The sequence below is a fragment of the Lampris incognitus genome, chromosome 4 (genome assembly GCF_029633865.1).
Source record: "Lampris incognitus isolate fLamInc1 chromosome 4, fLamInc1.hap2, whole genome shotgun sequence".
NCBI lineage: Eukaryota > Metazoa > Chordata > Actinopteri > Lampriformes > Lampridae > Lampris > Lampris incognitus.
Genome location: NC_079214.1, coordinates 18,977,693 through 18,991,767, shown reverse-complemented (window position 1 = coordinate 18,991,767; position 14,075 = coordinate 18,977,693). Strand labels below are relative to the sequence as shown.

Genomic DNA, 14,075 nt, shown 5'->3' with positions numbered 1-14,075 from the left:
TAGGGCTGCTCAGACACACAGGGGTCTGCCGAGAGCAGCTGCCACTCAAGCCCAGCTGCTGGCGACCATGAATAGCCCTGTGCCGCTGGCGTGCAGGGGTCTGATTAGGAGCTTCCAGTGCATTCATACCTGCTCCCGTCACCAGACACCCCATCGCCGCCAGACTTTGATCCATATTCCGGTTGCTGGTCTCACCGAGGCAGAGGTGGATACCTGCGCAAAGAGATTATTTACAGTGCCGCTGGGGGTGCGCATGTCCCAGCAGCACCTCTTCACTGTGAGAGGGTGGGATCTGGTGGCAAGGGGGGCCCAAGACGACCAGCACTCTTCCACAGCTGCAGGAGGCTGCCGGAGCTCCAGTCTGTCAGAGGACCGCCTATCGTGCGCCGCCATGCACATTGCTTTTCTCTCAGGGTGTGCTCCCCTAGCCTTTGTCGTCCTACACTTACCCACAAGGCAGTGGGACAGTGGTTGGTCAATGCCAGGGCGTATCCACTTCACATGGGCCTGCACATTAGACCTCTGGGGACCACTGTAGCTTCGAGATCCCCTACAGTTTAGCCAGGGACCTCAAGGTACCCAGTTACCGTGCATGGCTACGAGGAGGCACTGCAGGAGTCTTGGCGGTAGAGAGGCTATGTACCGGCAGGGGAGACTTTCGCACTCGGCTCCTCTTTTCCCCCCCGCAAAGAGGGCTAGCCGGCGGCAGTAGCTGAGAGCAGAGAGTAGCAAGCAGAAGCAGCATGCACTAACTACAAGCACTACTACCCCAGTATTACTGCACTGACACATCACACACGCCCTGTGCCGCACGCGCACACACACACACACACACACACACACACAGGTGCTTACAGTGTTATCAAAATGGCTGACAGCAACCAAGAGACCAGGCTTAAAACAAACCCACAATTAGTCATGGACTGCCATATTTCAGCCCTAACAGACATCACTGCAGACAGAGAAAGCCTTCTATTCATTATTCTGCCAGATGATTTGTGATTGCCTTAGCCACAGAACAGGGGCTGCTGGGAGGCATGTGATGTCATCAGCGGGATGGGAAGGGAGGGGATGATGAGCTAGTGGCATACGGGCACAGGAGAGATCTCCACCCTCCCATCCCCACCCCTTAAGGGCTGTGTGAAAACACATTAATTCTCTCTCTCTCACCCACACACACAAACACACACACACACACACACACACACACACAACTGAATGAAGACCCTGTTCTGTCAGAGCATGAGAACAACCTAAAGCTTTGGGACATGAAGAGCATGGTGGAGAGGTAAGTAAGTAAATGGCAAAGGCAGGAAAAGGAAAAGTGGTGGAGATAGGAGGGGAGGAAGAAGGGGGATATTTGACAAGAGGAGATGAGAATATGAGAAGAAAGGATACCAGGATAAGAGAGAGGAGATAACATGTAGGAAGAGAAAACGGGATGCAAAAAGGACACGATTTGAAGAGAGGGACAGGAGAACAGAGAAGAAAAAGAGACTTTCATGCAGATAATTTCATGGCATACAAACGTTTCCCTTTAGCTTTTACCCAACGCCTTGGGAGAGTCTTAATCCTGATCTGGTCATGGGTTTAGATCCGGTCTTTTAACATAGTGCAGCCTAAGTCCTACTTCCACGATGTTTCCAACAAGTTATTTCAATACAATAGTTTCATACATCCCGGTTCCGAGAGATTCCGAGGTTTCAGTGAGTCTGGAAATTTGCCAGCAGATCCATAATGTCACCCAGCGTTGTTATAAAAAAAAAGAAGAAAGGCTTTTCTCACCAAATTGTGCAGCAATATGTTTGTGACGACTTAAGAAGCAAATAGAAATGAGGGGGTCGTTTTGCCCTTTTTTGTTGTAACTGATCTCACCTCCATGATAGGGTTGGAAGCCAGCACCTTCTCCTCCACGTTAGCCTCGCTCGCTGAGCCGCTGACCGTGGCGAAGTACCTCATGGCATACTTGGCCGACACCGTCTTCCCTGCCCCGGACTCGCCGCTCACTATGATAGACTGGTTCCTCAAATCCCTGACAGGCAGATGACAAGAGAGTTCTGAGCATTACAAGGCAAGGAAATAGATAGATAGTATAAATAGAAATAAATAGATAGAATAAAACAATGTATCTATCTATCTATCTATCTATCTAAATAGGCACAGTGGAACAGCTAAAAAGTAACATTTTGGCTGTTACTGGGTAGGTCTACAGTGGTAAAGTATAATCAGTGGAAGACAGTCCTATGTAGATCAACTGGTGAAGTATAGCCATTACACTACCAAGGTTAGGGGTTCGATACCCACTGGATCCAGCCACAGTAGAAAATATAGGTGCCCTACAGTATGTGTAGACATGTTCTCAGTGAAAGTTTCCACTCACTAAATTGTATGATATGGAAATGGAGTGATATGAATGTAAAACAAACATCCTGATTAGTATATTAGATAAAGTGATAAAGTAGAGCGAGAGAGAGTGTGTGTATGTGAGCGACAGAGAGAGAGAGAGAGAGAGAGAGAGAGAGAGAGAGAGAGAGAGAGAGAGAGAGAGAGAGAGAGAGAGAGAGAGAGAGAGAGAGAGAGAGAGAGAGAGAGAAGGGGGAGCAGTCCATGAGCACAGGAGAAGAAAACGCAAGGGGAGGTTAAATGGGAATGCAGTGCAATTACTATGCACAATGATTTGGGGAACAAACCTGCTATATTTCACTTCTAAATTCTCAACGTTAACCCTGAATTCTAGTTCGTTTTAAACTATTGGTTGTAAAATGGGAAACTACATTAAACACCATGATACTGACAAATATGAGGAATATATTTGCGAAAAACTGAGGTAAATACGATCGTATGCCATTAATTTCGCAGCCCTATACGAGATGTCTGCATGGTTATGGCAGCATAACGTGGCTGTCGTTTCGGTTAGGCTCATCATGCACTTCACTGGACATAAAAAGAAGACAGCTGGGTCCTTCACACACTGCAGGGCCACCACAAACAGCAGCTACCAACGCTATACAGCGTGTGTGAGACACAGAGAGAGAGTACAGAAACGTGATGTGGAACCTAATGAGAGAAAGAGAGCAAGAAGACTTTACTTTGCCATTAGATTTCACTGGACGATATGAGCCCAAAAAATATTAAATCTTTCGACGAACGAGCGAATAAGTGAGCGAGTGACAGAGTGAGTATGAGGGGGACAGAGGAAGTTGACAAACTATGTAATATTTACAGCACAAAAATGATACATGTGTATGTTAATGTGTTTGACACGGTCCTCCAAGCAGGAAGCTCCAGCAGAGAGAGATCACAGAGCAGCGGGGGTTAACCATGTGCCATGGAGAGCCATGTGTATGCAGGTTTTCATTCCAACCCGACTCCACACACCGGGTGATTTTCACTGATCCATTCTCCCTCTTTGGTTGAAGGGTTGCTAATCAGTGAAATCCCCTGGTGTGGAGTCCGGCTGGAATGAAAACCTGCATACGCATGGCTCTCCATGGCACATGGTTAGCCAACCCTGTCATAGAGAGATCATACAAGTTGGTTCTGGGGGCGGGGGGGGGGGGGAGCACCAGGAGTCTATTTCTGGTTTACTTCTGACCTACAAACCCTAGGTTTTGGGGGGGGGGGGATAGTTGCCAACAGAGTAATTACTATTACTAGACTTGTTGCTACTCAGGTGACATCTGGACACAAAATCCACAAACACAATGACATACAAGCTTGCTCACTGACATGTGTACACATTTATTTCACTGCGATTGTAAGCTCCACAACCCTCATGCCTTGTAATGCGCACGCACACACACACACACACACACACACACACACACACACACACACCTGGCCATCTGTTTGTAAGCTTCCTCTGCTACTGCGAAGATATGTGGATCCATGTCGCCCATATTCTGACCGCTGTAAGCATTGATGATGTCTGTTCCATAGATGGGCAGGGTCTCGTAGGGGTTGATGGCCACCAGCACAATCCCTACACCACACCACAGGACAGAGAGGGGAGATTTGCTGTTACAAAACCATCACACCTTTTTTTTTTCTTCTTACCGAGCATTACAACTGTGTTATGAATCTGGATGGATGTGAATGAGGTACATAACATATAGGTGAACAAAAATCAGGCGTAGGGGAAATACTACACAATTCCAAAACTTTCTTCATGAAGCCGTCTGGAAAATCGGACCTAAGGAGGCAACACACTCATGACGGAACCGAGCAGATTTGTAAAGACAAATGGCAGCAGTGGTGAACAGCCAAGGGAGTTCTGCCAAGGAAGTCGGCTCGTAGAAACAGTCACGTGACCGGGCACACCATGTAACATGTAGTGTGTGTCCCCTTGGAAAACACTCCACATTTTGAGATGTACATTTCTATCTCTGCTGCCGCTGTTGTTTACAATTCTGCTCCATTGCTTCTAAAGCATGCAGCCTCTTTGGAACAGTCTCCAAAGACATAACTGGATCAGCCACTTTCTACGCAGGCCCACCCTTTTGAAATGACTGTAAATGGGCCGGATCCACCTCCGAAGGAAGATCAATGTGATGACTTTATGAGATTGGTCTGGCTTTCCTTGTTCGTTCTTTTTCTTTTTTCTTCTTTTTTTTTTACACATTGCATTGGCAGGGTAGTTATCTATTAGTTTAGTTTCTATTGGTTTGAGTGAGAAAACCTGGTGTCACATAGTAAATACAATACAATACAATGTTTAATACAATACCCAAACATCCCCTACCACAATCTTAAAATAGACTGTTACTTAAGTAGAAACCAGCCAGAGGACTCAGTAATACCAGATAATACACTTTAAAAACTATAATACATGGAAGGAATGGGCAAATCTCAATGAGATGTCAATGGAGAAAAAGTTCTTTCAAATATTTCATATATTTAAACTCCCCCCCCAAAAAAATACTTCATCTATGAGGTCGCAGCTTCTTTAAGAACAAAAAAAAAAACATTTTGAATAGGATACTTAAAAAAGTGTGTAACTATCCTCTTGGGTGAATGCCTTCCTACCGCAGTAAGTGTAGATGAGCTTTGAGTCAATGAAGCGAACTTTGAGGTTGTGCAGCACGGCTGGTTCATGGAGGTAACTGAGCGCCGTAAGGTCGTTCTCACCCACCAGGATGTCGGGGTTGCGCAGGTAAGGCAGGTTCTTTGTCTTGGGATCCAGCATGTGGTCAATGCTCTGATAATAACAGAACGCAGGTAAGAGAGATTATTAGGGTGCCTCATGGGTCCAGCCCCATTATCGGCAAATTTTCCCTTAACATGTGGGCTTTGCAGTATCAGCTTATATTTACATTGACCAATTTGAGTGCAGCTACTGTTTGATAGCGACTGGCCAAATAAACTTCTTCACTGTTAAAAAAAAAAAAAAAAAAAACGACAACAAAAAAAATCACTGCGAAGAAATTAGGAAAACAGCCCTACATCAGCACCATAAATCATGAAATTCAGAGAGTTACTAAGGTGAACAAATATGAATAATAATGAAACTTGGCAATGAATGCAATTGTATCTGTAATTAGAAAAGCACATGTGAAATATTGTTTATTTTTTAATAGTCATGTTAGTGAAACCTGTGAATTTAATTGACCGGGTGGAGACACAGTATTAAAGTATATGTGACTGGTCAGATGAGCTACATGATACCATGGCACTCAAATGATTTCCACTTGCCTCCATTGGGTTGCTAATATTCTTCTATAAAAAGGTAGCTAGCTTTGGCCTATTTTTAATTGCATGACAAGAAATTTTCAAAATAGCATTTGTCTTCTCAGCGCTTATATTCTTATGGTTGTAGGCTCAGGATCATTCTTTGCCAGACAAACAGTACACTCATTTTAGCACCTGCACAATTTCAATAGTGTTCAATAAAAAAAAAAAAAAAAACTATAAGTTAAATAAATACATGAATACTGTAAAAATAAAATAAGCATACTCACCAAATGATGACAGAGAAACATGGTTACGTGTCAGTGTTTCCCACACATAGACTTTACCCGGGTGGGCTTGCCCGGGTAAATTAACGGCTGCCACCAAAGTATATTTGGTGACCCATTTTAGCACTTTTTATTTTCATTTTCTTTATCCGTCCGAGAGCACAACGCCATCGATTAACAAGTGGACCATCTGCCCTTGCTCTACCCCTCCCGTGCCTGTTTGTTCTGCTATCGTGAGAAGGGTCTACTGACAATCTAGCGCATGATTTGCAGAGAAACACAGACAGAGACGTTTTCTGGCAGACATGGAGGCTATTTTACAAGTGCGGACCGGGTAAAGCAACTCTTTTTCTCCTTGTGAAATTGCGCTGGTAGCTATAAGACTCAAGAGTGTATTCGGCACACGTAACGTGACCGTCGCACAATACGCAGCAAAGTTGTCCTAGCTAAATATAAGAAAGATTATCATTTGTTTTCTCTTCGTGCTATGGCAGGTAGAAAGGCACAGAGCAACTTTAGTTAAGGGTGACTACTAATTTTGCATGCATTTACTCAGCGGGGTAAGTGAATTTTATCTTTCAGCACTTAATGTGTTTTGCATCTAATTTCTGTCTAGTTAATTTAAAGCCACGTGTCTGTTTTGCATCTGTGAGGAACAAACTAGAAGGGACCACCTGGCTGTGAGTATCGATAAATGGACCGGCACCAGAGGCATTCCCATATGCACAGGCGTCGGAGCTCTTCGAAAAACCTAGAAAGATTAAGTGCTCTGACAAACAGTGTCATCTTTGTAAACACTAAAAAGTGTTTTATTTTTATTACTTTGTCTTACTCTTCTCATGTGGGTAGATGGAGGGGAGGGTTGGTGGGTGGGTCTGTGAAATAACATTATGTGAAATTAAAAGATATATTCGATAAATCAAAATATTGTGTTAAAGGCCACAAGTATTTGTTGTTTGTCACATTGTAGTAGACGATTTTTGTGCCAGCAGATAATGCCGGCCCTTTCCGCCGGTTACCACCACAAATATATTTCAGACCTGTGGGAAACAATGTATGTAATCAATGTTAAACAAAAAAGGGGCTTAAAGTCAAACTTTTCTTCCCTAACACAAAGCTAAGTGTAAGGCTCGAGTGCGCTGACAGATCTCCTCTTGATTAGCAATCATAATCCTTCCGTTTATAATCGGCTGCTGAAGTTTTCTTGGTCTTGCAATTACACACCTGATAGTGCAGCACCATTACGCAAAGATAAATCTTTCCGTCTCCAAGTTCTGACCTTTGAAAACATCCCGAACACAATTTTTCACACGCAGTGGGGTTTTTTCTAAACTAACCACTACCAGCTGCTCCAACCCACTAAAAGCATTCATCGCACTGTATATATATGTTGTGTGATGCATCGTGAGAACGACGACTGACCCTGCCACGCTTCTGCTGCCAAATCAGCAGCTAGCATCATCGTTTCTAATCACTCAAGCACAGTTTTTAGTTTCTTTTATTGCCGTTATCACTCGCATGCCTTTACTGTCATGAGCATTCTCCATCCTCATCTTACATCACATCTTTTATAGGAGTAGTTTCCACTCTTTCAGCCAGCTTCTTCCCCCTGAAGCTTCCTGTTGCGGCCCTATTATTTTATGCTTTAGAGCAACAAAGAAGCAGGCACTGCCTCTGACTTGTTACTTTTGTTGTGTCGACATTTTTACAGGTCATATACGTCTTTGAAAGTGTTACAATCCAGTGATAATCTGTCTTTTATAGTTTACAGTAGGCTTAGAAGAGTTCCCTTGCATAGGAAGACTGGGCTATGAAAAGTCTGTCCTGACTCACCAGGCTGGTATAGGGGCTAATCTGATCTCATTTCTGGAGTGCGCTAATGGTAAATCCAATAACCAATAATGAGATGGGGTGTTCATTGCTCTGTGATGCAGCGAGATAAAAAGTGAGCTGAACAGTGTGAGAGCAGCAGACTGCTGCAGCAAGAAAGTGATTGTATTTCAGTCAGTGCAAAGGAAAAAAAGGCCAAGATTCCCTCTCATCCTGCTCCCCATTTCCTCCTGCTCACCGTTCCATCCTCCAGTGTGAGTTGCAATGAGCCATCCCCATTTTTGTAGTCCTTCGTTAGCTCAGCGGACTTCCAAACCTCTTCTGCATCGGGAATCCAAACCCGAGCAAACTGAGAAATGAGAGCGAGAGACATAGAGAGAGAGAGACACACACACACACACACACACACACACACACACACACACACACACACAGAGAAGGGGGACATGGGCACAGGAGAGGAAAATAGGAGGAAAAGAAGGGAAAAGAAGTATGAAACACATAGGTGATTCTTTCAAATCATTTTCTTGACAGCATTTTGTTCACCATTTCATACTTAAGATTATAGTCGAAGGGAATTATATATGCACGCTGGGTCAAATATCAATAATTTATAATTATCATTTACAAAATACTGTCATTGCTGAGATTATAGAGGATTCTACAAGACCAAAACAATTTTTGGACATACATTCTCACTGCTATTTCCAAATTTTCAGAATTCAAATAAATGAAATTCAATCCACTTTCTTTCATCCATATTAATTTAGGAAACCTGAAAAGCAACATCAGCAAAAAGTTTGACGTGTGTGCCGGACATTGGCAAAATACATGGTCAGAAACAGTGACAAGTGGCTACTCCACTGCCTGACTCTATAGGTACACCAGATGTGCAACAGTTCTACAGAGATGAACAATTTATTGTGCACACTCATGAGGCAACATTATGACCACCTGGCTGATATGCTGCTGGTCCTCCGTGTGCTGCCAAAACAGCACCAACCCACTGAGGCATGGACTCTACAAGACCCATCTGGCACAAAAACATTAGCAGCAGATCCTTCAAGTCCAGTAAAATGTGAGGTCGAGCCACAGTGGATCCGACTTGTCAGTCCAGCCCATCCCACAGATACTCAATCAGATTGAGATCTGGAGAATTTGAAGGCCAGGGCAACACCTTGAACACGTGTCATCATGTTCCTCAAACTATTCCTGAGCAATGTGTGCAGTGTGCATTATCCTGCTGAAAGAGGCCACTTCCATCAGGGAATACCATCGCCATGAAGAGGTGTACCTGGTCTGCAACAAAGTTTAGGTAGGTGGCACGTGTCAAACTGACGTCCACATGAATGGCCGGACCAAGGGTTTCCCAGCAGAACATTGCTCACACTTCCTTCACCAACTTGTCTTCCCACAGTGCATCCTGATGCCATCACTTCCCCCAGGTAAACGGTGCACACGTACACAGCCATCCACATGATCTAAAAAAAGGGGACTCACCGGACCAGGTGACCTTCTTTCACTGCTCCAAGGTCCAGTTCCGGTGCTCGCATGCCCATTGTAGGCACTTTCAACGGTGGACAGGGGTCCTGACTGGTCTGCAGCTACGCAGTCCCATACACAGCAGGGTGTGATACACTGTGTGTTGTGACACATTTCTCCTGTAACCATCATTAACATTTTCTGTAACCTGTACCGAAGTAGACCTTCTGTCAGTTCAGACCAGACGGGATAGCCTCCATTGCCCTCGCTCATCAATGAGCCTTGGGTGCCCAACACCCTGTCGCTGGTTTGTAGTTTGTTCCTCCTTGGACCACTGTCAGCAGGTACTCACCACTGCTGACTAGGAGCACCCCACAGGCCTTGCCGTTTCACAGATGCTCTGACACAGTCATCTGGCCATAACAATTTGGCCCTTGTCAAAGTCACTCAGGTCTTTACTCATAACCATTTCTGCCACATCCAACACATTAAATATGAGAACTGATTGTTCGCTTACCTTCTAATCTACCCAGACCTTGACATGTGCCCTTGCTTGGAGATGATCAACGTTATTCCGTTCACCTGCGAGTGGTCATAATGTTTTCACTCATCAGTGTATAATTGTGCTCTCAGTCCAATTAAGAATACTGGCAAGAAAGGTATACATCTTATTCATCAAGTGAATCACATCACCTGATGTGATGACAATTTACATCATCTTATGTATACGGTTTGTATCTTAATGTCCATCAACTATTTTTCTATTAATGTATGAAGCTTTCCCTTTGTATTTTAAGTGTGTATGCATTTACTTCAGAGAAAAGACACTAAAAGGCATTACAATGTAAATTGCATTGCAAAAAACAAATACAAAAAAAGTTATTAAAACCAAATATGATGCAGCTCACCAGTATTTCAGAATAAACAGACTTCAAAGAACTGTCTAAGGTTCTTCACTAAACAACCAAAGGGGAGCTTTTGAACCCCATAGTAAAGGATTCATGAGCTGTACTGGTGCATCCATCCATCCATCCATCCATCCATCCATCCGCTTATCCTGCTCTCAGTCTCAGGGTGGCAGGGATGCTGGAGCCTATTCCAGCAGTCATTGGGCGGCAGGCGGGGAGACACCCTGGACAAGCCACCAGGCCATCACAGGGCTCACACACACACACACACACTTAGGGACAATTTAGTATGGCCAATTCACCTGCCCTACATGTCTTTGGACTGTGGGAGGAAACCGGAGCCCCCGGAGGAAACCCATGCAGACACGGGGAGAACATGCAAACGCCACACAGAGGACGACCCGGGACAACCCCCAAGTTTGGACTCCCCCGGGCCTCAAATCCAGGAGTTTCTTGCTGTGAGGCGACCGCGCTAACCACTGCGCCACAATCGTGTTAACAATTTGCTTCTTCTTTTTTTTTAATGCTATTTGAAAAATAATCAGCACAGCGTTACATCCATGTTGTTGGGAAGGTCTTCTCTGTTTGGGATGCTTTTCCTTTTCCTGTGAGCCCCGAGCGGGCTCTCGTTCTTGGTTTCAAACGGCCGGCCTCCGTGGTCGCAACCCGCTTCCGGGACAGTGGCAGTTGGGGAGTTTGAAACGCAAGACATTTTTCTTTAAAGTTTTTAATACCTATACACACATTCTCTCTCTCAATTATAAATACTGTACTGTGCTTGGATTTATTATTATTACTGTGTGGAAGTTGGGAGAAAACGGAGACGACCTTTTTTTTTTTTAAACCTCTTTGACCCCCGCCCCACAACACGGCGCTGCGTCACCATGGCCGCACCCTGAGCCCTTAGCATGTCAATGTCATACAAACAGCAAGCCGTGCTGAATTATGTCCATAAGTCCACTACAACTGCATCATTATATTTATGATCTTTTAGGTAAAATATATACTATATACTAAGACAAACATTTGACTAACTGACGCTAGATGTGAACTGTACGTAACTGTTCCGACTTGCATACAAATTCGATGTAAGAACAGACTCAAAAATGGAGTTCGTTCGTCATCCAGGGACTACCTGTATATGGGACTACCTGTTTACAGAAAAATAAGAATACAGTCACGTGAGAGGATGTGAGAGTCAGTTTCGCTTGGTTTCGTCTTACAAAGAGGTAAAAACTGAACGGTGGCTTTGCGGTTAACCGAGTAGTAGGACTCAGTGCCCTGATTTAAGACCTTGCTTTAAAAGATGACATCTCTTCCCCCCATGCACCGCCACTGCTCCCTGCTAGGAAAACATACAGGGCCCAGCAGCTCAGTGACTGACTGATTCTCTTGTTACATTTCAAACGTTCGCGTAGGATTTAATTGATAGTCGGATACAAACATAGCTACACTCTACCAGAGGATCATTGGGTTTAGATCCTCACAGTCACCCAACCGTTGCATAAAAAAAATTGCCAAAAAAAATAAATGGGTCAGGAGAATCAAAACCTCAAAATAACGAGACTGTGACTTGTGGTTATAACTCAGTAGGGTTCACGAAACAATTCAGAAGGCAGCTGCATTCCAACGCATACGACCGAGCGGTTCCGGCTGTCACGGCTGCTTGGTCGGAGGCCATCAGCTGACTAGAGACATGTGAAAAAACAGTGACTAAAGTTGCCAGTCACATGGCTAAGGAATCACATCAAGACATAGATGAGTAGGAACACCAACACACACACACACACACACACACACACACACACACACACACACACACACACACACACACACACAGTGACCTTACAGTCAAGAGTTCACCAAATATTGGCCGTGAGTGCAGTATAGAACAGAAATGTGAACTTTGCAGCCCACTGCCAGTTGCTTCCCTAGGAGGCCGGATTTGCCTAGCGGTGGTTAAAGAGACTGAGTGCTCCGATGGGTACGTTAAGCGGTCTCTCTCCTCAGAACCACTAACCAGAAGCTTTGACATAATTGGGCTAAATGGACATACAGGCGTGTATTACATCAGGCTGCTTGGTTCTACATCTTCCCTACTGGTTGGGTCTTCACTTCAGAAACCTTCAAAAAGCAGTGCTACAGATGTGAGTCTGCTGATCACAAAAATGTTAGTCGTTGTCAAAGGTTAAATACAAGATATTGTTGATATCTGATGAGCTGTTTAAGCAGTGAAAGGACAGCCCTGTGCTCCAGACAAACTAGACCTCGTGTCCAGTGTACAGCAATTAAGCGATGTGAATCAGAGAGTACTCTCCCTTTCTGTGCTGTTGTCTTATGTATTAGAACATAACTAGCCCTCACCTAGTCCTCATGGAGTCCCGATAGAAGAAAAATAAAACCTCATGCACACACAGGTTTTTACTTTGCTGTCATTTCTACCAAAGTAAAGCCAACATGCGGGATCTATATGAAGTGAGATATACCCTTGTGGGGAAGGGATCATATTTTTTGGGGCCCGTTTGCAGCCACAAGACCTTGACACTTGAGTCATCGAGCCTGCTCTGATTTCCCCTCTACCCTGCATATTCAAGAGGAAAATGTGAGACCATCTGTCCCAACAACTACAGCTTTGCCAAAATTCGATACACAACATGACAATGATCCCATGCACACACAGAACACAAGCCTGAATCTGTGACTGAATTGCTTTAAAATAAAAAAGAAACAAGAGAATCAGGCTTTTGAAAGGACCAGGTCAAATTAAGTGCTCAAACCAACAGCGAATTGTTTACCAAATACCTTCAAACATTGTTGGGGTACAGCTATTTTGCTAGCGATGCCATTGGTCCCCCCTTTTATGCTTTTATGCTCATCGGCCGAAAAGGTAAAAACATATACACACTGACATGGAGAACAAAAATCATAAAAAAGAAACTCTGAATCAGTTGACTGTTAAATCTCAAAATTTGTAAAATAGTCTAAAATATACAAATAGGATGTGTTTACCCAAAAAAAAGCATGATTTGATTTCCCCTCGGCTTAGTGCACCCTCCCGTTGTAATTACAGCGCCAATACATTCGACATAGAAAATGTGACATGGGTTAAATTATGTCATCTCATCTCCATGTAAAAATGCTCAACTTCATCAGATTATACCATCACGCTGCTAGGATTAAGTCGGTTAAATAGAAAGATTCCCCTAGTTCCAGGGTGGGATATATTTAACTTGTCAGGTGCTCTTTTCCAGCCTACTTTATACCCACATTTGTGGAATACTGACATGAAGTAACTCATCGACTCCTTCGTAGCCTCTACGTGCCTAAACTTAGCCTATATGACCTACCCTCTGCAGCGGCCCTGTTCAGATAGCCATGGCTGACAGCCTCTCGAGGCTTTCTATTGTTTTCAAGGACATTTACACCACCCAAACTTTGCAATAGGCTAAATTACTCACTCACACACACGGTTTCTAAGGAACACCCCAATGGCAAATCTGTGTAGACTGCGAAGCTGAAATTGCCTGTTCATTTCACGTGACCCAACTTTCAGGTGGCATTGGCTGGACAGGGTGAATCAGAAGCCACACACACACACACACACACACACACACACATTATTTCTCAAATGCTTGTGGCAATCTAGTTTCTACATGAACGGGGATTTTGCCTTTTTTTACATTAAGTTGTAAACACCTGTCGAGTTAAATATTACTTCTAATCGATGAAGCAAATAAGAAGCCATTATCGTGCTTTGCGTTGACACACATCTCGAAGGCAGAACGCAATAAACACTCCCAATAACAATGTGTCTGTGAATGTTCTCATTCATCCAGGTCATGGTTATCCAAAGGAGTTGAATCAAGTGCAACTGGACTTGGTGTATATATATATATATATA

The 14,075-nt window shown here is 44.0% G+C and overlaps 1 protein-coding gene across 1 annotated transcript in view; it reads right to left on the bottom strand.

Moving 5' to 3' along the window:
* myo5aa (myosin VAa) overlaps positions 1-14,075 on the bottom strand; it is a 107,731-nt gene that overhangs the window by 65,023 nt on the left and 28,633 nt on the right. Inside the window, exons 2-5 of the mRNA XM_056278186.1 lie at positions 8,023-8,133; positions 5,026-5,197; positions 3,838-3,982; positions 1,876-2,032 (exon numbers count right to left, since the gene is read on the bottom strand). Of these exons, the coding sequence (XP_056134161.1) occupies positions 1,876-2,032; positions 3,838-3,982; positions 5,026-5,197; positions 8,023-8,133 (585 nt within the window). The remainder of the gene's footprint in view (positions 1-1,875; positions 2,033-3,837; positions 3,983-5,025; positions 5,198-8,022; positions 8,134-14,075) is intronic.